The sequence below is a fragment of the Colletotrichum tamarilloi genome (genome assembly GCF_030869305.1).
Source record: "Colletotrichum tamarilloi strain Tom-12 chromosome Unknown Scaffold_60.1, whole genome shotgun sequence".
Lineage (NCBI taxonomy): Eukaryota > Fungi > Ascomycota > Sordariomycetes > Glomerellales > Glomerellaceae > Colletotrichum > Colletotrichum tamarilloi.
The window spans coordinates 81,838-102,397 of NW_026849442.1; the positions used below are offsets into that span (position 1 = coordinate 81,838).

A 20,560-nucleotide genomic window follows, 5' to 3' on the forward strand; every position below is an offset into this window, starting at 1 on the left:
ACGCGTACGCCGCCAGTAACGTAACGAGCTCGCAGTGAATGTGGATCGGGACCCGCTTAGCGCAATGGCATCATCGAATGAGAAATCTCACCTTCCCGAATCGAGGTCGCGATAAGACGACAAAATCTCTTCGATTCCCATCCCCCCAGTCCGCCGATTGTCCATCCGAACCCCTTTCGCGACCTTTTGAGCGAGCCATGGCCCTTTGAGCATGATCTAGGCTTCAGCGCTACATTCAACGGTTGTTCAGCATTCCAATGAGGTGAAGATTTGGTTATCAATCGCGTTGCTCGTTTCCTCAGCATCGAAACCTTTTGTCTCCCGTGTGTTACCTTACAGGTTCAGACGATTACCTAAGGTAATCTCATTGAGTCTCGCGAGAAAGAAAAACGAGGAGGGCAAACGTGGCGCTTTATCAATCGCGGTTTTTTCTTATCGCTCGGGATCAGCTTTATTTCCCTCACCTTTCTTCCCACTCCGACGCTCGGTGAAGGAAGCACAAAGGCCACGAGTTGAGGACAAAGGGGAAACATGACAAAAGCGATGAGTACCGACACCATCCCGTTCCCCGGCGCCAAGTCGCCTGGCATCACCGATGTCACCCGCCACGCCTGGATCACGTCCGACGACGTCGAGGCCGCCGAGGCCTCTCGGCGCGGCCCGTTTGAGCCTCACGACGACCACAACGGCGATTTTGTCACCACCACCGAGGACCGCGACCTCAAGCGCGGCTTGGAGCAGCGCCACTTGTCAATGTTGGGTATCGCGGGCGCCATCGGCACCGGTCTTTTCCTGGGTCTCGGTGGCGCTATCCAGACCGGCGGTCCGCTTGGCGCATTGCTTGGCTATGCGACTGTTGGCTTGATCGTCTGCGCCGTGCAGTTCGCTCTCGGAGAAGTTTCGGCGCTCCTCCCCGTCACCGGTTCATTTGTCCGTCATGCCGAGTTTCTTGTCGATCCGGCCTGGGGATTCGCTATCGGGTGGAACTTGGTCTACGGCAACATTTTGTCTATCCCCTCCGAGATCACAGCCATCTGTGTACTCTTTGAGTTCTGGACCGACCTGAACCCCTCCGTCTTCATTGTCATCTTCATCATCTTGACGTTCGTCGTCGGCATCGCCTTTGTGCGTGTCTTCGGAGAGGTCGAGTTCGTCTTCGCTATGCTCAAGATCCTCCTCGTCATCTTCCTCATCATCCTCGGTCTCGTCATCGACCTCGGCGGCGTTCCGGGTACCCCCCGCATCGGGTTCAGGTACTGGCAAAGCCCCGGCCCCTTCGTGGAGCACATCGCGACCGGCGACTGGGGCAAGTTCTTGGGCTACTGGGGTGTCATGACCAGCGCCGTCTTCTCCTTCGCCGGCGTTGAGTCCCTCGCCATGGCCGCTGCTGAGACCCAGAACCCTCGCCGTGCCATCCCCCGCGCCTGCAAGCGTGTCTTCGCGCGTATCGTGCTCTTCTACATGCTCGCCGTTCTGGTCGTCGGTATGCTCGTTGCCAGTGACGACCCCCGCCTCGACGACGCCTACGGCACCGCTGCTCAGAGTCCCTTCGTCATCGCTGCCTCCGCTGCTGGTATCCCTGCCATCCCCAGCGTCGTCAACGCCGTCGTCATCACCTCCGCCTGGTCTGCGTCTAACCAGAGTCTTCTCGCCGGCACCCGTGTCCTTTTCGGTCTCGCGCTCAAGGGACAGGCCCCGAAGATCTTCCTACGCACGACTGCCTGGGGTACTCCCTATGTTTGCGTCTTGCTCTTCACTGCTTTCATGTTCCTTAGCTTCATGAGCTTGTCGAATGGTGCATTGACTGTCTTCTGGTGGCTGGTAGACCTGACTGCGGCCGGTGTTTTGGTGTCGTGGTCGGCTATCCTCCTGAACCATATCCGTCTCAAGACAGCGATGAAGAAGCAGGGCATTGAGTTCAGCAGGCTGCCTTGGAACAACTCGTGGACCCGTAAGTTGAACAGTCTCGGATTACCTGATAAGACTTGCTAACAAAAGCGTGAATTTAGTCTACAGCTCTTACGTCGCCCTGTTCATGTGCATCGTCATTCTCTTCACGAGCGGCTTTGAAGTTTTCACCAAGGGCAACTGGAGCGCTAGTGGTTTCGTCTCGTCTTACTTGTGAGTCCACTCCCCTTGCTTAACCAGCATATCATGGGCGAGTTTGCTAACCACCTTGCAGGGATATTCCTCTGGTCACTGGCGCTTTCTTGATCTGGAAGTTCGTCAAGAAGACCAAGGGCGTCGTTCTTGAAAACATCCCGCTTCACGATGCTTTCGAGCAGGCCGATGCCTATCCCGAGGAGCCTGAGAAGCAAGAGACTGGCCCTATACGGTTTGTCAGCTGGATCTGGAATTAATGGCATACGCTTTGATGGTTGCCCATACTTAATTAGCACCCAAAGACGTACCTGCCCCGTAATAGTGTACAAATACTTCAACATTCAAGTTGTATATATAATATGTAGAGGCCAGCATCATAAGCCTGGTCTCCAACAAGACGGTTCAACACTGAGAATTGGTATTAGATTTTTCGAAGTGCAAACGGCGTGAGGTATTGTTAGTTTTGTGACCGTCTTAGTCCCTAGTGCGCCGCCGATTCCGCTGAACTACCCCAAGCACTTAGCTGGCAGAGGAATCCGGGGCCTGGCAATGGGGACTCTGCAACCGGCCCTTCTTCCCCAGGTATTCAGGGAATCCCCGCAACACTTTGACGTGTCTCGTGGTGATGTGCTTGAGGTGGGCCTCCAATTTTGGCCTGGTATGGTCGCAGCGCAGGGTATAAGGAGCAACTTCGGGCCTTTACACAGTACACAGGTGCAACACCGCAACGTGGACACCCGGAACTCTAAACGAAGCTCGATGCGATGTTGGTCCAAGCCAGCTATCCGTAACTGATTGCAGTTCCCGCATTGGCACAGTAACTTCTCAAAGAGCTGTTGTAACGTGATCTCTCGAAATTGAGTTGCATTGAACGGAAGCACTTCATCGGGATTTCCCAATGGACATGCCTTACGACTGCCACCTTTTCGCGGAGACGAAAAACCAAGTCTTCGATCCGCGTTACTTACCTTAGGTAAGCTGAAGCCTCTTAGTTGACCTCGGTCCACATATTGCTTTTGACAACTTGCGAGATCACCCTTATGCTCCTTGGTCCCGACAACTCGGTTCATTCATCAATCATCATCGCGTTCCCACGTGCGGTGTGGAGTCTAAGCCGGTAGTTCGCGTCGGGTCGCTTCTCGGGTCGCATGTCGGAAGCCATGGCGCGCAAACTTGGAACTATCGTCAGCCCAAAGTGGTGGGGCTAGCATAAACCAGTTCCTGATCGAATGTCGGCAAGACCAGCTGACAGCTTCCCGGGAGCACTCTAGCAACAGTACCGTCAGATGAAAGAACACGGCAAAAGGCAGCGACTAGCGCTAACAGTGGCTACTTGGAACAAAGACTTTTCTGTGTGCTGTTAGCGCAAAGAATTAGGTTCCACTTGATCGGATAAGAAATCCGTTTATGACATCGTTCCACGGACGACTTCCGAGGAACGCACCCATGAATTCTTCTGGCGCAGGGCGCACCAGCGCGAGTCAAACTAGCAAGCATTCCCCCATCTTCCCACGCACCCCCCAAAGCCCGGGCAGAGACGGCGCCGCGAATGAGCAACTCCTAAATCCTCCATGTTTTCTCCACCGGGTACCCCGTGGGGATGCGCCATCCGACGTGGTGGTAAAGGAGGGCAGGATAAATACTCTTTGACAGCCGGAAGTTTGTTGAATGTGACTCCAGTGTGCGCGCGTGTGTCATCGATCAGATAAACCGATCATTGCAGACTGCTCCGCCGCTCGAGCTCTATCGAATAATCCCCGCCAGCAGCAACGTTTCATCGCAATCATGGGTGGCTTCAAGGCTGTCGAGGATCGGCCCACGCCGAAGGAGGTGTACAACTGGAAACTCTACATCGAGGCAGCAATCATCGCCATGGGATCTTTCCTGTAGGTTTCGATAATGGATAGCTATGGCTACGACCAACAACTGATTTTTGGCAGTTTTGGCTACGATTCAGCGTTCATCGGAACCACGATTGCCCGCAGCAGTTTCAAGAGAGACTTTGGGATCAACTCTGGAAACTCGAACAACATCTCGAGCAATATCACATCAGCTTTCCAAGCCGGAGCCTTGGGCGGCGCAGTTCTTTGCTTCTTCAGTACGACATTCGGAAGAGGAGTTATTTGCAGCACACTGACTTGAGTCTAGTTACTGAACGCTTGGGTAGAAAGTGGACCCTCCAGGCTAATGTTGTCATCTTCCTTGTTGGCGCGATTTTGATGACTGCCGCCACAAACCAGTTGTCATTCATCTGTAAGTCAACTCCTCGAGTATTCGGACTTGAAGAAAACTTTGGCTAAGACTTATTACACAGACGCGGGTCGCGCCCTTACTGGCATCGGCTGTGGTGGTATCACAGCTACGGTCCCATCCTACATCGGAGAATTATCGATCCCCTCCATCCGCGGTATCCTCACCGGTCTCTTCGAAGTCGCATACCAGATTGGCAGTGTCATTGGTTTCTGGATCAACGTAAGTCGAAAAATTCTGACGACTACGCTACTTAGAAACCTTCAAGTACTTGTCCTAATCATTCGGGTAGTACGGCATTACGCAAACCATCGACCCGAGCCTGCCTGTCAGCTGGAGAATCCCAATGGCATTCCAACTCGTCCCCGCCGGCATCCTCTTCGTCGGAATCTTCTTCATTCACGAGAGCCCCCTCTGGCTTCTGCGTAAGAACAAGACGGAACGCGCCCACAAGGTTCTCGAGGGTCTCAGGGGATTGCCGATCGACCACAAGTGTAAGCAATTTTCATCGTGAATACCTTGCCATGAACGAAGAGAATTAACGCGAGGATACAAACAGACATGCAAGAAGAACTCGACCAATTCCAGAAGAAACTCGACGAAGAAAGAGCCGTTTCATCACAGTACGGAACCGGACAATGGGCATACCTCCGCGGCGTCGCCAACATTCTGGCCCGCAAGGGCATGTGGAACCGCCTTGTCCTCGTCTTCTGTGCCTTCGCTCTTAACAACCTTTCCGGAGCTGCCGCTATTAACTATTACTCAGTAAGGATCATATCCCTCAACAATTAGGCTGTCAAGACATAACTTGCTAATTCTGTCGTTAGCCCACGCTTTTCACATCGATCGGCATCACTGATGTTTCTCTATACACCGGTATCTACGGACTGATCAAGGGTGAGCTATGGTTAGCATGATGGCTGGGGACTCTTCGCTAACTCGGACTACAGCCATTGCATCTATTATTTACTTCATCTTCCTCATCGACCTCCTCGGAAGACGTTGGCCTGCCATCGTCTCCTCATTCATCTGCTCGATGTGCCTCTTTATTGTTGGTGCATACGTGAAGATTGGTCACCCTGCCGACATTATCGCCGCCGGAAAGGAGCTATCTGCCTCTACCGCGGCTGGTGGTAAGGCAGCTACTGGCATGATCATGATCTACTCTATCTGGTAAGTTCATGAGTTACTTATCATAAATTGTTTGAAGATTGTAATCTCTAACCATAACAATAGCTGGTCATTCGGCTTGAACGGTATTCCTTGGATTGTCAGTGCCGAAATCTTCCCCGGTGCCCTTCGCAACTTCACCGGCACCTATGCTGCTCTCGTTGTCTGGTAAGTCGACAATTATGCCCCTCTGAAAGCTCACCGCGCAAGGCATCTAACACATGTTCAGGGCTACTCAATTCGCCATCACCAAGGCCATGCCCTACATTTTCAGCTCTTTCGGCTACGGAACTTGGTTCTTCTTCGCTTCGTGGATGATCATCGCCACCTTGTGGGGCTACTTCTTCTTGCCAGAGACCAAGGGTCTTACCATGGACCAAATGGATGTCATCTTGTACGTCATTCTCGCAAGGATAAAACCCTGTAGTGAATCGATACTAACGTTTCTGTTAATAGTGGCTATGCTCATGATGCTCGCCCTGAACCTTCGACTAAGTTTGTCGACGCCACATTCGATGACAACAAGGCGAAGTCGAGCGAACACACGGAGGCTGTTTAGGGGGGAGAAGTATCGTAGTTGCGGAGATCGCACGTGTTAGCGAGTTCAATTTGACGAGATAAGGAACTAATGTTTATAGCTAAAGATGACAATTTGAGAATTCTCTAAAAGTGTATTGCAATTGCAAAGTCTGGAACTACCACAAGCTGAACCATTCTCGATCGCCGTCCCCTGCTGCAGCTGCCCTGTCTGGGCCTTGTTGTGCGTTGCTGACAAAGGCCTCTCCGATTAATCGAAAGGTGTTGTCTAGATCGAACAAGTTGCTGTTGCTAGCCTCGCTTGGGCCCCTTTCATCTTCTTCTCCACCACGTGCCTGTTCTGCTTTGTGAACTTCTTTTTGTTTTTCGGCACCATCCTTGTCAATCTTTTCTTTCCTAGCATTCTCTTTTTCGGCCCTTTGCCTCGCCAACTCTTGCTTCCGCAATTCTTCAAGTTTCAATTCCTCTTTCACGCGCGTTGATATAGGAGCCGGCCGTAGAGTCAGAAAGACTGCGTGTTCTTTCACCCAGATGATTAAGTCGCCAACTTCAACCCCTGCTGGTGCTAAGCCCATTTGCCCCGTTCCGAGCACGATGAACTTTCTCCCGAGGGTGTAGTCCACATACTGATCGTATGCTGCCAGGACACTCGTGCCGCGCTTGTCAAACATTCGCAAGGGACCTCCTGGCGGAAGTGTAAAGGTTTTCTCTTGCCAACGATAGTGCTCGAAACTAGGCAAGACATCCGTTTTCATAAGATGTGCAAACTTGCTGTTGGAGGAGGATTGAACCTTTCGTTTTATAAGATAATCCCTTGCCATGGCCTCCAAGGATTTTAATGACGGATCGCTATGGGTAGGGATGTGTGGACGCGGGCTATTATCCAAGTTGCTTTCTCGAAGCTTCTGGAGAAGCTTTTGGTCATTCTCCATGCATTCTGCTAGCAAGTCTGCAGCCTGCTTGAAAGTATTGTCCTGAACCTCGTCATTAGATCTTGCCAGAACCGCATTGAGAAAGAGATGTTTGCGACTGTCGTCCGACTGATTTGGCGGAAGATTGATCCCCTTCGCGGCGCTCAATGCTGCTTCAAAGCTTGAAACTTGGAGCTCTAAATCCGTTCTCGCATCCTTGAGAATGTTTCCTCTAGACTTCCCGAGATTGTCGTGCATTTTGGTTGCCAAAGCGACCTTGCCGATCACAGCTCCCTTGACGTGAAGTAAGTTGAACCCGCCATCAGAAACTAAAGAGTGATGTTTGTCGTCGCCTTTGAAAGCATCAGTCGAAGTCGGCTTTTGTCGCTTCGTCGGCGGTTTGGCATCATGAGGTAGAATGTACACGTTGACCTCGGCTGACCAGTCTGGAACCCATGATGGCAGGTTTTCGAATGAAGGACTCCTAGAGCTACCGATTCCTGCGTATCGCAGAAAGGCGAAGGCATCTCCGGTTCTGACAAGTTCTCGGGCAACCATGGTGTATACAACTTCAGGCGTACTCTTGTCAGTATAGTCCGGCTTGATGTGCTGTGGACTGTCTTTGGACTGTTTTGTTCGATCTAGAATGCTGTGCATACCATCCACCATTTCGCTGAAAGACCGTGTCGCCTTTGGTAAGGACCTCAGTAATCTGATTGTCTTTCGGCTCTGAAGGGGATTAGTCTTTCTCAGCCCGTCGGCAAACTCAACAATTGAATCCAAAGTGTCGAACATATCCTTGGCGGCTCCTCCCCGAGAAAAGATCTCGTCTGTGAAGACTTCGCTATGACGAAAGTTTGGGTGAAACAACGGCGCGTTGCGTTCTTTTATGATTCCTAGCAAGGCGAACACATTGTCGACCGAAAGTGTTGATTTGAACCTAGACCCAAGTTTCAAAGCATCTTTCAGGGCAAGACGGTCAATCTCGTCAACCTGAAACCGCATATTCTCCATGATCAGCGCATTCATAAGATGTTCGTTGGTCAGGATAGACAGATGGTCATCGTTTCCTGTTCCTGAGGCCAAGATCCGGCCCAGACCTTCTGCGAAATCTTCCCAGTGTATCAGCGTATTTCCACTTTGAAGTATGGTCTCTTTAGAAGCAGCAATTTCTTGAATGATCCAGACTCTTTCAAACCAGCTATTGGTTAAGAGAGAGAGGAGTTCTTGCCATCCGGATAAAGGTGACGACTTCAAATTGAGGAGCTCTGTCTGATCCATCTGTGCCGTAGTCACAATTCGCCGGACAAGCTCGAATGCCTTCGTTGCTACTGGAGTTTTGCCCAGCCAGCCGATAGTCGATGTAGCCTCCTCGAAAATTTCTCGCATCAGCCCGACTTGTCGACTCTTCTCTTGCGCGTCGGCCTGGTCAATGCAAATAGAGTCAATCCATAGAAGCTGAGAAAGGCGCAGCCTCCGCAACTGTACAAGGAGATCGTGAATGCTTGTAGAAACTAGAAATGGCGCTCCATCTACGAGAATGATTTGTGGTTCATCTCTTGTAGCTGCCCAACGGTGAGACACTGCTCGATACGAGGGAGGTGAATCTAAGGTTGCGTGGATGATATCGCATTGCACTGGTGAGTTCCGGAAGCAGGGTTGAGCCCGAAGCCGAAGAATGCGGAATTCGTTTGGTCGTCGCAATGGCTTATGCTTGAACTTCGTCATTCGCATCGCCATTCCATACCTCACTAGATATACGCCCATTCCGATAAAAACAGCAACCTTTAGCGAAGTGCTGACAGGGAGCACAAAAGGCTCTGTCCTAGCTGAGGTCGGATCCATCTCGAGGGCTTTGATAAAAAAGCTCGTAAGCGCGAACCAGAGACACCCCCGGCGCTCCATGCGAAGAATCGGTGAAGCCTCTCCGCCATGATGTCGTAGCCAAAACTCCTGATGAGGGTACTGGTTGACGAAGAGGTGCATTGTATAAGCTGCCTGGAAGGAAACCCCCTTTGAAAGCCAGAAGATTGAGCACAGCAACCACTCGACGGCCACCACAGGCTGCAAATATAGGTCCGGCCCAGTAAACCATAACCAGAAGGAGTAATGAAGAACTTCGGGAAGAGTAGTAACACACGCCCATACGACTACAGCCATGATTATTCCCTGCCTTCCCTCCGGAACGAATCCATTAATTGTACCCCTTGGGACACTGAGCAGTAAACCGGGCAAGATTGGTGCGACAGCAGTAGGCCAGAAATCGGAAGATCCCAAGACTGTCTCCAAAGCAACCGATATATCGCGGAAGTCGAATAGTTTTCGGAACACAACACGTGCACCCGAGTAGATCACGGGCTTCAAGAAGAAACCGAGATCCTTCGGCAAGCTGGCGTACTTGCAACGAATCTGGCTGTCGGCGAAGAGGGCTAATGTGTATGGGTGAAAGTTGATGTTCGGAAAGTACCAAGCTAGAAAGGCACTTAGATAAGTCCAAGGATAAATCTGATTGCTTAAAGTTTGTCGATACTGAAGCAAGAGTGTCTGATATATCCACCTTTGTTGCGATGGCAAGCCTTCGTCGACAACAAGAGTGAAGAACGCAATCTTGATCATCTCGGCCGCGTCGTAGAAATTCTGCTGCAGCTTTCCGAGGAACTTTTTGTCGTAGTTATCTGGGTCAAAGTCCCAATCGGGATCAACATCCTGGTCGTCCTTTTCCTCATCTTCAATGCCAGCTCTCAACTTTCTGAAGTGCTTCACAAATAGTTTCAGCTTCTCCATCGCCTGTATTTTCGGCGATTACTTATAGAACCGAAATTGAGAAGTTTTGAATATCAGTGAAGGGTAATAGTTGATCTTAAAATCTAATGAAACTGATTTTGTCATATGAAGGTCGAGTTCGGGGAGTCGATCATTTAGTGAAAGATGATGTTTACCTGAGGCATAATCGTCGTCCTCAATCAGCCGTCTATGACGATCCATAAAGTCTTAGAGAAATGAGTCGACGAGCATTTCTAGTCGATAGGTAGCTTCACTTGCATGTTTATATGCTATCAGGTGATCATGGTGGTATTGTGGCTTGCCAACTCGATGGGAAAAAGATGGCTAGACTCGTGCGGCTGATCTGCACAAGCTGAAAAGAGCACAGAAACCTGCAGATCTGGACCTAACGCTGTTGTGAACTATGCATAGGTACGGGCTGATTAGCACTTCTTTGCACTCCGAGAACTATGTTGATTGGATGTACAACCGCCAAGGCGCTCACCGCTGCAGTTCTTCCAGTTTGAAATGGAAATTCACCAAAAGCCGAGACATTGCTCATTTTTAGGCATCCACACTGCTTGCCCGCTATTATCAAGCACATTCAGCGATTGGCTTCGCGTTATCATTCATCAGTCTAGAAGAGAGACTTTACACGTAAAGATGATCTGTCATCTCGAAAAATCATGCTCGACTACTTCAATGTTTAACACCTGCCCTTCACCCAAGCTATCGCTTGATCTTAATGTTTTCTCAGCATCCAACTCCAATGTGACCAGGGATCCCTCGCGAGATCTTCCATATCTTTGACGTGTCTATGATCTTCCCACAGAGAGAGGAGACCAGCATCTATCGCTAGGCTAGCATACTTTGTCGCAAGCCACGGCTCTCCAACACCGCTGTATTCAATTGCAGCAAGCATGTAGGCCTCACTAAGGAAACTCCAGTTGTGCTCTTGGTGATAAAGAGATATAAGAAGCTCGGCCATTTGTGGCGTAGCATTTGACTGAGGCGAGTGGTCCTTCAGCTCCTCAAGCAGTGGGTAGATTTGTGCTATTCGTTTGTCTGAGGCTTCAGTCATGAGATCAGGTTGTTTGCAAAAATGACAGCTACAATTGAAGCCCCAGTTGAAGTGCAGACGATTCTGCCTGTCATCACGAGATTGTAAAGGCTCGACATAACTGATTGTGAGCTCTTCGCCGGGAACGATGTCGCGAAGGGCGGTTGTGCGCTGTGTGAGAGTCCGAGGATCAAACCAGTAGTCGATGTTGGGGCGGCAATCGTGATTCAGGCGAGAAGCTAGACGTATTATTAGTACTCTATTTGATGGCAACAAAAAACATACAGGATGAAAGGGTCTAAAGGGGAACTTACTTTGAGCAAACAGTGCATAAAACCGGTCGTCAGTACGGCTGCTATTGGTGCTGATCGAGAACATATTGTTCTTGGCAATTGCAGCGACGGTAGATACCTCGTCTCCATGGTATCCATGCGTAGACAGATTCATGACCTGATTCCGATGATGGGAATTCAACAGGCCTACTGCATGAGCTCTCATGATGTCCAGCTGGTTTCGTGGCATCGATTCGAGTGCTGAGTAGTCAACCAGAAGACTGGCGGTCTCTTTGAGAATCACCTCACCCCGTGCGATACGTTCAGTGGCTACCAATCCATATTCTTTGCCAGGAATAGCCGCGACCTTAATCTTTGGCGATATCTGATTGGTACCCATAAGATAGCTTGGTTCGGCAAACCCCCGACTATTCACAATATGACTGGCAGTCTCGGCCTCGGTTATGACAGCCATGCCCTTGCCTCCGTAGTCTTCCTTGATGTAAATGCAAAATTCGGGAGATTCAAGCCCTTCTTTGAAGCATCGAGAAATCCCAGTCCAGAGAGAACTTGTTGGTAAGCCTGAAGAGTTAGACGAGACGCGGTCCCGAGCGGTGGTGAGCGGGTCTACAACATCCTTGACGGTGCAGATCAAGGAGTGTGCGAGAGGCTGGGGAAAGACACAGAGTGCGTCGGGGCCGGTATTCTTGACGTTCCCCAGAACATGGGTCAATCCTGTGCACAGGAGAAGCAGACACTTCATCGTAAGTTGTTGCAAAAATGGATGTCGAAAGCGCATGAGCTCCGGGGGCGTAAGACCACTCCTTGATGTATTTTTGCTCACTCACTCGTCTACATCTCCCTCCTCTTAACCCAAAAAACATATGATGCATGGGCTTGGGTCAAGGCTCAGAGTGGTATACTTATGCTGACTGACAAGTTGGCGAGCCAAGATTTTTACGATCTAGATAAGTTGTTGACTATCTGACTGTCTTACTACTGGACATTCTGACTGATCATCTGACGGCTGACTCAATACCCTGGCAGCTTACAAGCAGGGTGGTTACGTGCCCCACGCATTAAACTCTCTCTCTTCAAGTGACTCAAAGTGCATTCATTCCTCGCGACTGCAACGAAGGCTGGACTATCCATTCAGATTGCCCCCTGGTTGAAGGATAAGTCAACCCATTGTAGTAATTGCTACCCCATAGGACTATGCGAAAGAATCCCGGCGCGCTTTTGCTTGCAGTCGCATGGTTGTTCAACTAGTATCGCGCATTCAGGTAAAACACCTTACTTCTGTCTACCGCTCACTACATCAGACGCGTTGCCAAGTGCAAGAGGGGCATCCGTTGGGTCTTGAGTAGTTAGATCCATGAAGCCTCTAACATAAACCAGCTACCATCTTCTGAGACACATAACTGTCGAGAAAGGCCCTTCGTCAAATCCCTCATCTAGCCACATGCGCTACTTAGGCCTGACCTACTATAGTCTTTTGTCTTCCCGTCAAGGCGTGCAGTGTAGAATCGATGCGACAGCCAATGCACCAGATACCGAGGTGCATGCACTTGTAGCTGTGTGCGGGGTTCAGGTCACGGAATGCCATTCCGAAGGTTATATGCAAAAGTAGCAGGTGGGAGAGGCTTCATAGGATGACAAACCGTCATCATAGGTGCGAATGCCCCATGAGGATGTGCCTGCTCTCCATCCGTCGCTGTGTGGGCAATGAGGCTCGTGATCAATGCCCATAGGCGGGGATACTAATACAAGATGCGTCATGTAAGCCGTCCGTCGGGCATATATCATAGCAATGATGCTTGGGGGCTGGGTAAAACACGGACCTTGTCTCTCAAGATCCACGCGATCTCGGGCACGGATTCTATCATCAACGGGTCGTCGAGAGTTCCCATGAGTTGATCATCCAAGTCAGCCCTCCCTTGTTTGACTTCCTCGGCGTAAAAGCATTCAGCACCTCTAAGCATTTCTTCAATGAAACCAGATTGCTCCCATCTATTCCAAATGTTGGAATGCTCTCTGATCTCGGAGAGCAGAGTGGGAAGCCGCCGCTCGCGACTGGCACTCTGCTCGTTTGAGAGCGCAGGTGACTCGCTCAGGTCGGCTGTGTAGTAGAGAGATAGCACGGCATCCAAGCTGCTGAAGCCCAGAAGTTTTGCACAATGCTTCAGACAGTTCAGCCTCTCGCAAAGAGACGTAGTGCTTGCTATAGAGCCGACCCGTCCCCGTGGCGTTTTCAGTTCATTCTTCCCAGCGCAGGAGCCACCGCGAATACCCATGAACTCGTCAGAGTAGTCACCACGTTGGAAAGCTTCTGTTTCGGGTGGGGAGGAGAGATAACTGAGAGCGATATCGTTTCCCCAGCTTGGTATCTCACCTGGGGCCATCATCCCAAGCATCTGGTCTGAGGGGACATCAAACCTCACAGCCAGTGGATCTCCGCGGTCGAAACATCCCGGCGCCAATCCTTTATGGATGTCATTTGGCCTTCCCCCACTGAAGAGCCCGGCTGAGCTGGCGATTAGTGGTGGGTTCTGCGGTGTCTGGGCAAGAAAACGCCACATGGTCTCGGCGACTTCTGGGTATTGTGACGAGGGATCTTCTGAAAGAGACATTGATTCTCTGGACATGCTAGTTGAGCTGAGAGGAGGCGCTGTTGATGATGGCACTGATCGTTGTCCTGGGGTCGTGGGTACGCTGAGCGAGTCTTTGTCCCGGGGCTCATGCTCGTTGGCGGACAATTCTTTCTTCTCTTTGACCAAACTCTCAAGAACTTGAAGACGCTGTTTAAGCTTCTCACCTGCCTTTATTATCAGCTTGAGCTCCTAATTAGAATTGATGTCGAGACATACGGTGAGCACGTTGCGCGATTCGGTTCTGAATCCTCTTCTTCTCTCTCGGGTCAGATACTGCGGTCCAGTCATCCTTTCCTGAAACGGAAGAAGCATTCTCTCTATCCATTGTCCCTATACGCAATCAATGTATTCGACTGGAAAGTGAGTTTCTTGGAATCAACTTCAAAGCAGGTCAACAAGTAAGACGAAAGATGTTACGAGACAGTTCTGGTGGAATCTCGAGTAAAATCATGTACCAATGGCATTTTAAACCTGCATTTCCTAGCAGTATTCCCGCTTGATTCAAAGTTGCTAGGTCTTTATTTACAACTTTAGCGACTTTTACCAGCTTTCGCCTGCGAGGTTTATTTCCCGAGCTTGCAAACATCTTCTGCTTCCCAGCTCGTGTTTCTCCAAACTCAATACTACGTGAAGGACGTCTTTGGCCTATCCACTTAGCCAGGCTGTCTCACCAGGTTATTCTCAACTCCTCCAATCCTTGTTGGAGTCTTCAAAAGACCCTCTTGACTCGTGATTTCTTGCTCAACTTTGACGTTTGGTGTACTCGGATTCGCTGCCGAAATGTGCCCCGAAATCTAAGCATGGTCTGGGGGAGAAGATATCTCAGATATCATGCCACAGACCCTTGGGTTTGCCTGAGCTACAACCCACTTGGCTTCGGCTTACCTCTTTGGATGGTAGGTTCCGTCGGCCTTTACTGGTTTGTTTGCCGCTTCGTGGCGATGCGAGTGAAATGCAGTCAGAGATCCACAAAGTGGACCATGATCAAGCCAAGAGTCGGCTACGAGGATGGCGGGTTTCACGTCGAGAAGCCGACTTCTAGACGATAAAAACGTGGACTACTAGTCAAACTAGCACAAGTAAATGTGGTATATCATTGACTCTACCTTGCAGTCTGTACTGCCCAGCACTACGGAGGCAGTTTGACCGATATAAATAGCGGACTTAGTTATGACGGCTTTGAAGCTGCGGGACCGGAGAAAATGTACAGCCAGACCATTCCGATGTGGCACTTCGTAGAATTGTTGATACAAACATTACTCCGTATCAATACCCAGGCACGCAGGATACTGTTGCGGAGTTAATGCATCGGGTCAAGGATGAGTGAGCACTGAGCAATGCCCGTCCGAAGCTCCCAGCCGCCAGACATGACTCGTACGGAAGCGGCCCGCCCCGCAGACGCCGGAAACCTTAATCGAGAATCCTTGCCTGGGAAGTAGCAGAGTTCGATATCACAAACCATGTTCGTCTTTGAGAATTATGCCGAATGAAGCCACTCTAGCCGATAAGTCAAATCTGTCCGGCAAGACTGAATGCATCCTCCCGTCGGCTGCTCCACCGGGCCGCCTAATACAAAGCGGAAGCCACGGAATTTCGCCTACCACCCGGCCCTGGTCTTCGGCTTCGGATGAGTGGAGAGAAGGGCCGTTGCACAATGAGAGCTATTGACTTCTTTTTTCTCAGCGCTTAGTCGTCGGGCCGAAGCCCACACAGTCTTCTGAATAATATGTATCATTTCTGGCAACCCCGCGTAACTTTGGCTTCGGGTACTCCTTAGCCGCCCTTGGCCTATTGACCGTGCGTGAGGAACCCGGTCGGCAGTGGGCCAGCCTCTATCACCTCCTTCACGATCTGTATATAGATATAGCATCCGGCCTCTTGTGAACTCTATGCAACACTAAGTCGCACTGTCGAATAGGAAGAAGAGTAAAGGTTAGTAGAATTGGTGATCACTGGGCAAATGAAACTACCCAGCTGTGACCACCGGCAACACGTCAGACATTCGACCTTGGACTGTGGGCACTTGCACAAATCACAACTAATCCGCAGATTATCAGATATCATTTATTGGACAGAGTTTTGACCTGATACGTATATATTGATCTAAGCCACCACCATCCCGGCCCCTCCCACGTCGAACAACAACCCAAAGCCTTGGACCGAGGCCATGGAAGATTTGGAAATATTCCCAAAATTTACAATTGAGTAGGTTTAATACAACTATAGGTGCAGATGATATCTCATTGGTGGAAGCAGTCGTGGACCTCAGTAGACAGATACTAGAACCTCCAAGTTACGACCTGACCCATTCTTCAGTACACACATATACCTTCAATTCTTTCCCCTTATGTTGAAGCGTGCTGTCTCCTCATACCTCTTTAATCATCAATTGTATTGATCGATCTCTCGTCATGATCATCACAAAGGTGGCGTGATCTTGTTGCCCAAGAATGGATCGATTTCCTCAGTGAACACATAGTGGCCATCAGAGTCGAGAGGATACGACTTGCCTGAGTATCACGGACACATCAGCATGTCTCACAACGTATATAATGTGCTTTTCTTACCAAGGAATGGATGAACAATTGTGACATTGTCGTAAATATCGAAGTGGCGATCTCGAGCCCAGTTATTGACGAGGTCCCAATTATAGCAGCTATGCTCGGTCCGGAAGTTCGTCAATGGCCTTCTATTGTTGTCGACCCAGTCATATGAACCGATTGAGATGTCTGCTTTGCACATGAGAGCCATGCGAATGTCTACCAAGTAATTCATATGCGCATTAGCAAAATAATCAAGAGTGGACATTGAATGTTTTAGAAACCTCTTACTATCAACACAGTGATCAATATGATCTTCCAAATGACGCTTCAGCTTCACATTGCCCTTGAAGTAGTAATCCGGGTATAGAGCTTGTCGAACTAATTTCAAACAGTGGATTTGATGGTGGACGTTCAACCCGCTCCAATAATATTCGGTCAACTGACCAGATGCATCTGAAAGTCGAACAGAAGTCCTGTTGATTTTCTTGAGGTCTTCTGCTTTGAGTTTAAGATTGCTGTATAAGACGAGCTCGTCCCATGCAGCGTCTAATTCTGGTCTCGGCTTGCCTCGATAGACGTTACCATCCGTCACTTCGTTCATCCACAAGGATCGTTCTGGCTTCAGAGCCTTTCGAGCTGGTGCTATTGTCCGGAGATTGACTATCAGTACATAAATCAGAAAGATACGCCTAGAACAGAGTCAACTTACACCATACCATGGTCTGGTCGTCGGCACATATCTTCTCTTCACCGTGGAGGGAAATGACGAAGGTCAGGAAGAGTGCGGTATAGAACGTAAATACCATGAGATGGACCCAAAGATATGGTCGGCAGAGTTGATGAGATAGTTTGCCGGATCCCTTCCGGGGGCGAAGGGCGCCCTTTTCGGCGAGTAGGTGGTCCTCATACCCGGCATCGGACCCATTCTCGTTCATGATTTGGTACTCCGGTAGACCAGAGATACGAGACCAAGGCCATTTGAGAAGGTTCATTGTTGTAGATGAGAATTGGTCGCAAAGCTTTGTGAGAAGATGTGTGAGAACGTATCGTGATATCGTTATCGTGGTAAGACCATGTGCAGCCGAGACTCAAGTAGGACCGACTTGGAGGAACTTCGGCGGTCCTTTTCGAAATCAAGCCACACGATCCTACATGTATGACTACCTTAGTTCACTCTATCGAAAAAAAGAGTATGCCGTCGCGAAGTTGAAGTTTCGAAGTCTCAATCAATAAGGCAAGGTATATACAGATTGAATCTGACATAATACTTTGCGTGACATGAATCTAAGCTTCTCATATGACTAAAGTCCGCTTGAGTATCTGGTATCTCCACTCTTTCTGAGGACAGTGACAGCGCTATGCCGTCTGACAACTGACTCATACACTGACTATCCGACCATCTTGACAGGCTCGGCTACTCGCGACTGTACCACAACATGATGATCTCAGGTTATACCTTGGCATCTAGGTGATGTGTCTCAATGACATCAAACGGTGTTGCTGGCGGAGCTGACCATTTTCCAGCATGAATGAGATTCTGTCAGTCAAATGACAATGTTTATGGATGGTGATGTGACAATCAGTCAATGAACTTACAGTTTACTGGACGTCGAATACCATCTTTGAGGAAACCATGATCTGAACATGAGTATTTAGCTTCTCCAACTTGTCCGAGATAGTTCTCATCTCAACCAGCTCTCTACACAACAGCTTCCATCGAACGCAAATACACCAAGTAACTCACCAATAACCAGCCACCCACATCCACTTTCAAAATGAAGTTCTCTAACACCCTCCTGCTTATCGCCCCCTTGACTGCCCTCGCGGCTGAGACATTTGGTAAGTCTAACATTCTCTGATCACCAATTTACCATCGATTGAGAGGCACAATTGTCAAGAAATTTATCTCTCTAATACTTTAGTAGGTGCACACGGTGGTGCGGTGGCTCAGGCTGGCGCCAAGGTCCATCAGCGCGAGGAGTCCACTGCCTTCAGCCCTGCCCAGGATGACGCCAAAGCCTACAAGCGCGGCCAGGACGATGCGAAGGCTTACAAGCGCGATCAAGATGACGCCAAGGCGTACAAGCGTGGCCAAGATGATGCGAAGGCCTACAAGAGAGGTCAGGATGACGCGAAGGCTTACAAGAGAGGCCAGGACGATGCCAAAGCCTACAAGAGAGGTCAGGACGACGCGAAGGCGTACAAGCGCGGCCAGGATGATGCGAAGGCTTACAAGCGCGGTCAAGATGACGCCAAGGCGTACAAGCGTGGTCAAGATGATGCGAAGGCCTACAAAAGAGGTCAAGATGACGCCAAGGCCTATAAGCGCGGTCAAGACGATGCCAAAGCCTACAAGAGAGGCCAGGATGACGCTAAGGCTTATAAGCGTGGCCAAGATGACGCAAAGGCATACAAGAGAGGTCAGGACGACGCGAAGGCGTACAAGCGCGGCCAGGATGATGCTAAGGCCTACAAGCTTTTGTAAGCGGGGTCTATGGCCAAAATCTGAAGGACTTCAAGTTGCTTTGAAATTGGTAAGTAATTGCTATCTTTACCAATAAGATTGTCAATAAGCGATGAGACTGATTGAAAATTTTAGAAGCTGGCAAATCGTATGTGTTGCAGAGCAACCTGTGAGGGTCATACTCGACTATACCTTGCATCATGACCTTGTGAAATCAGCTGCTACCCTTCGCCCCATTGCCATCTACAGTTTGCAAATTACTTTGCAGATACCTTACCATTACTTACTATTCGGGGGTTCGTCAGTCATTCATGTATAGATCTATAGTCTGTCATTCATTACTAGGTCAATACACTATTTCCCCCTGCTCTGATACTCGCTCGGTTTGGCCACGAGTCTATCCACATGAGACACTTTACTTACGCCCATGTACAATGCATCGATATGAGGTAGACGAAGCAGTCCAATGATTCCTGTTCGGAAGACTCAGTAATTCTAAAGATCTTTTAATATAGCTTTTGTGCTAATTTAACCAAAGTTGCCTAAACGCCTATCCATGCCATTATGTATATCACTTCAAAAATGTAGTCGTAGCCCCATTACTGAAATAAAACTAGCACCCTAGTTCAGCTTGGCTTCCTCGACGGCCAAAGGCGCCACCAAGTCTGAAATCCAGGCCTGCTTCTTCTCATCGGTGTACTGAGGGTAGGGGCGTCTGCAGTGGCAGCTGGTCAAAGGGTATCTGTGAGATTTGGCAACCACCCACTTGGTGCCGTTGATACCGCCTTTGCCGAAAGCCCACTCCATCTGGGCCAGCTTGAGCTGAGCGGCAGAGGCTTCCTCGATCTTGCCAGCGTTGTAAAGGTCAAAAATCTTGATGCAGTACTTGGGGAAGAGGTTGGCGACGCCGGTGATGGTGCCGTTGCTGCCGACGGACATGGCGGGCACGAGCCAGTCACTCTGACCAGCGAGGGCGAAGAACTCGGAGGGGTCGAACTCAGCGCGGACGCGGGCGACCTTGGCGATTCCACCGCAGGTGAGCTTTACACCGACAATGTTGGCGTGCTTGCCCAGGCGAGAGAGCATGTCAGAGTTGACGTCGAGGCCGGCGGCAACACCGGGGAAGTTGTAGATGATGATGGGGATGGGGCTGGCGTCGGCGAGCTCCTCGAAGAAGCCGACGATTGCCTCCTCGTTCATGGCGAAGTGGAAGTAGCTGGGGACAAGGACAAGGGCGTAGTCGGCGCCAGCGGCCTTGGCGAGCTTTGTCTCATCGATAACGGCACGGGTGGACTGGCCACCGCAGCCCATGGTGATAGTGAGGTCGGGGCGACCGGCCTTGACGGCAACCTCTCTTGTGGCCTTGACGAGTCTAGTCTTCTCATCATTGGTGAGGGTGACAGCCTCGCCGTTGGTGCCAGCCAGGACGACTGCGATACTGTCAGACTTGATGTTCTTAGGCTCTACTTGGGCTTATTACTTACCTCCATGGAGGCCAGACTTCACCAAGAACTCTAGGTGGTTGGTCTGCACGTCCCAGTCGATCTCTTGGCTGGCATCGTTGCCAAACCAGGTCAAACTAGGCACGTGGATACCGGCGGGAAAAGTCTTAGCAGCCATTGTGAATGATGTAGCGGTTGTAGGATACGCTTGACAAAATGAACACGGATGAGTTTAGGGTATCGATTGAAGGTTTAGGGATAATGAGAAGAAAGGCCAAACAGATTTGAATGGCAACAGTCGATACAAGTATGTTCTGAACTCCGTGGGTCGGAGCACTCAACCCCGCGGTGGGCATCGAGGCGCGGGGCTCTTCAAGGTGGCATGTTTCCGACA

At 50.0% G+C, this 20,560-nt stretch overlaps 8 protein-coding genes across 8 annotated transcripts; 3 read left to right on the forward strand and 5 right to left on the reverse strand.

The window, feature by feature from the left end:
• Positions 1-543: 543 nt before the first annotated feature.
• On the forward strand, positions 544-2,360 carry CTAM01_11306 (amino acid permease; the record flags this gene model as incomplete). Its single annotated transcript, XM_060527317.1, has 3 exons — positions 544-1,951; positions 2,010-2,121; positions 2,183-2,360. 3 exons carry the CDS (start codon positions 544-546, stop codon positions 2,358-2,360), a joined length of 1,698 nt encoding a protein of 565 aa, XP_060378022.1.
• A 1,528-nt stretch (positions 2,361-3,888) lies between these two features.
• CTAM01_11307 (uncharacterized protein) lies at positions 3,889-6,082 on the forward strand (the record flags this gene model as incomplete). Its single annotated transcript, XM_060527318.1, has 11 exons — positions 3,889-3,989; positions 4,044-4,201; positions 4,252-4,356; positions 4,418-4,575; positions 4,646-4,847; positions 4,913-5,118; positions 5,181-5,250; positions 5,304-5,526; positions 5,590-5,691; positions 5,753-5,917; positions 5,980-6,082. 11 exons carry the CDS (start codon positions 3,889-3,891, stop codon positions 6,080-6,082), a joined length of 1,593 nt encoding a protein of 530 aa, XP_060378023.1.
• A 136-nt stretch (positions 6,083-6,218) lies between these two features.
• Positions 6,219-9,755, reverse strand: CTAM01_11308 (uncharacterized protein; the record flags this gene model as incomplete). Its single annotated transcript, XM_060527319.1, has 1 exon — positions 6,219-9,755. One exon carries the CDS (start codon positions 9,753-9,755, stop codon positions 6,219-6,221), a length of 3,537 nt encoding a protein of 1,178 aa, XP_060378024.1.
• A 721-nt stretch (positions 9,756-10,476) lies between these two features.
• Positions 10,477-11,829, reverse strand: CTAM01_11309 (uncharacterized protein; the record flags this gene model as incomplete). Its single annotated transcript, XM_060527320.1, has 2 exons — positions 10,477-11,033; positions 11,109-11,829. The coding sequence occupies 2 exons, from the start codon at positions 11,827-11,829 to the stop codon at positions 10,477-10,479; spliced, it is 1,278 nt and encodes a 425-aa protein (XP_060378025.1).
• Positions 11,830-12,868: 1,039 nt separating this feature from the next.
• Positions 12,869-14,042, reverse strand: CTAM01_11310 (uncharacterized protein; the record flags this gene model as incomplete). Its single annotated transcript, XM_060527321.1, has 2 exons — positions 12,869-13,881; positions 13,934-14,042. 2 exons carry the CDS (start codon positions 14,040-14,042, stop codon positions 12,869-12,871), a joined length of 1,122 nt encoding a protein of 373 aa, XP_060378026.1.
• A 2,093-nt stretch (positions 14,043-16,135) lies between these two features.
• Positions 16,136-17,252, reverse strand: CTAM01_11311 (uncharacterized protein; the record flags this gene model as incomplete). The annotated part of the gene is made up of 4 exons (XM_060527322.1): positions 16,136-16,227; positions 16,285-16,476; positions 16,549-16,902; positions 16,970-17,252. The coding sequence occupies 4 exons, from the start codon at positions 17,250-17,252 to the stop codon at positions 16,136-16,138; spliced, it is 921 nt and encodes a 306-aa protein (XP_060378027.1).
• A 783-nt stretch (positions 17,253-18,035) lies between these two features.
• On the forward strand, positions 18,036-18,745 carry CTAM01_11312 (uncharacterized protein; the record flags this gene model as incomplete). The annotated part of the gene is made up of 2 exons (XM_060527323.1): positions 18,036-18,099; positions 18,186-18,745. The coding sequence occupies 2 exons, from the start codon at positions 18,036-18,038 to the stop codon at positions 18,743-18,745; spliced, it is 624 nt and encodes a 207-aa protein (XP_060378028.1).
• A 600-nt stretch (positions 18,746-19,345) lies between these two features.
• CTAM01_11313 (dihydrodipicolinate synthetase) lies at positions 19,346-20,344 on the reverse strand (the record flags this gene model as incomplete). The annotated part of the gene is made up of 2 exons (XM_060527324.1): positions 19,346-20,154; positions 20,209-20,344. The coding sequence occupies 2 exons, from the start codon at positions 20,342-20,344 to the stop codon at positions 19,346-19,348; spliced, it is 945 nt and encodes a 314-aa protein (XP_060378029.1).
• Positions 20,345-20,560: the final 216 nt, after the last annotated feature.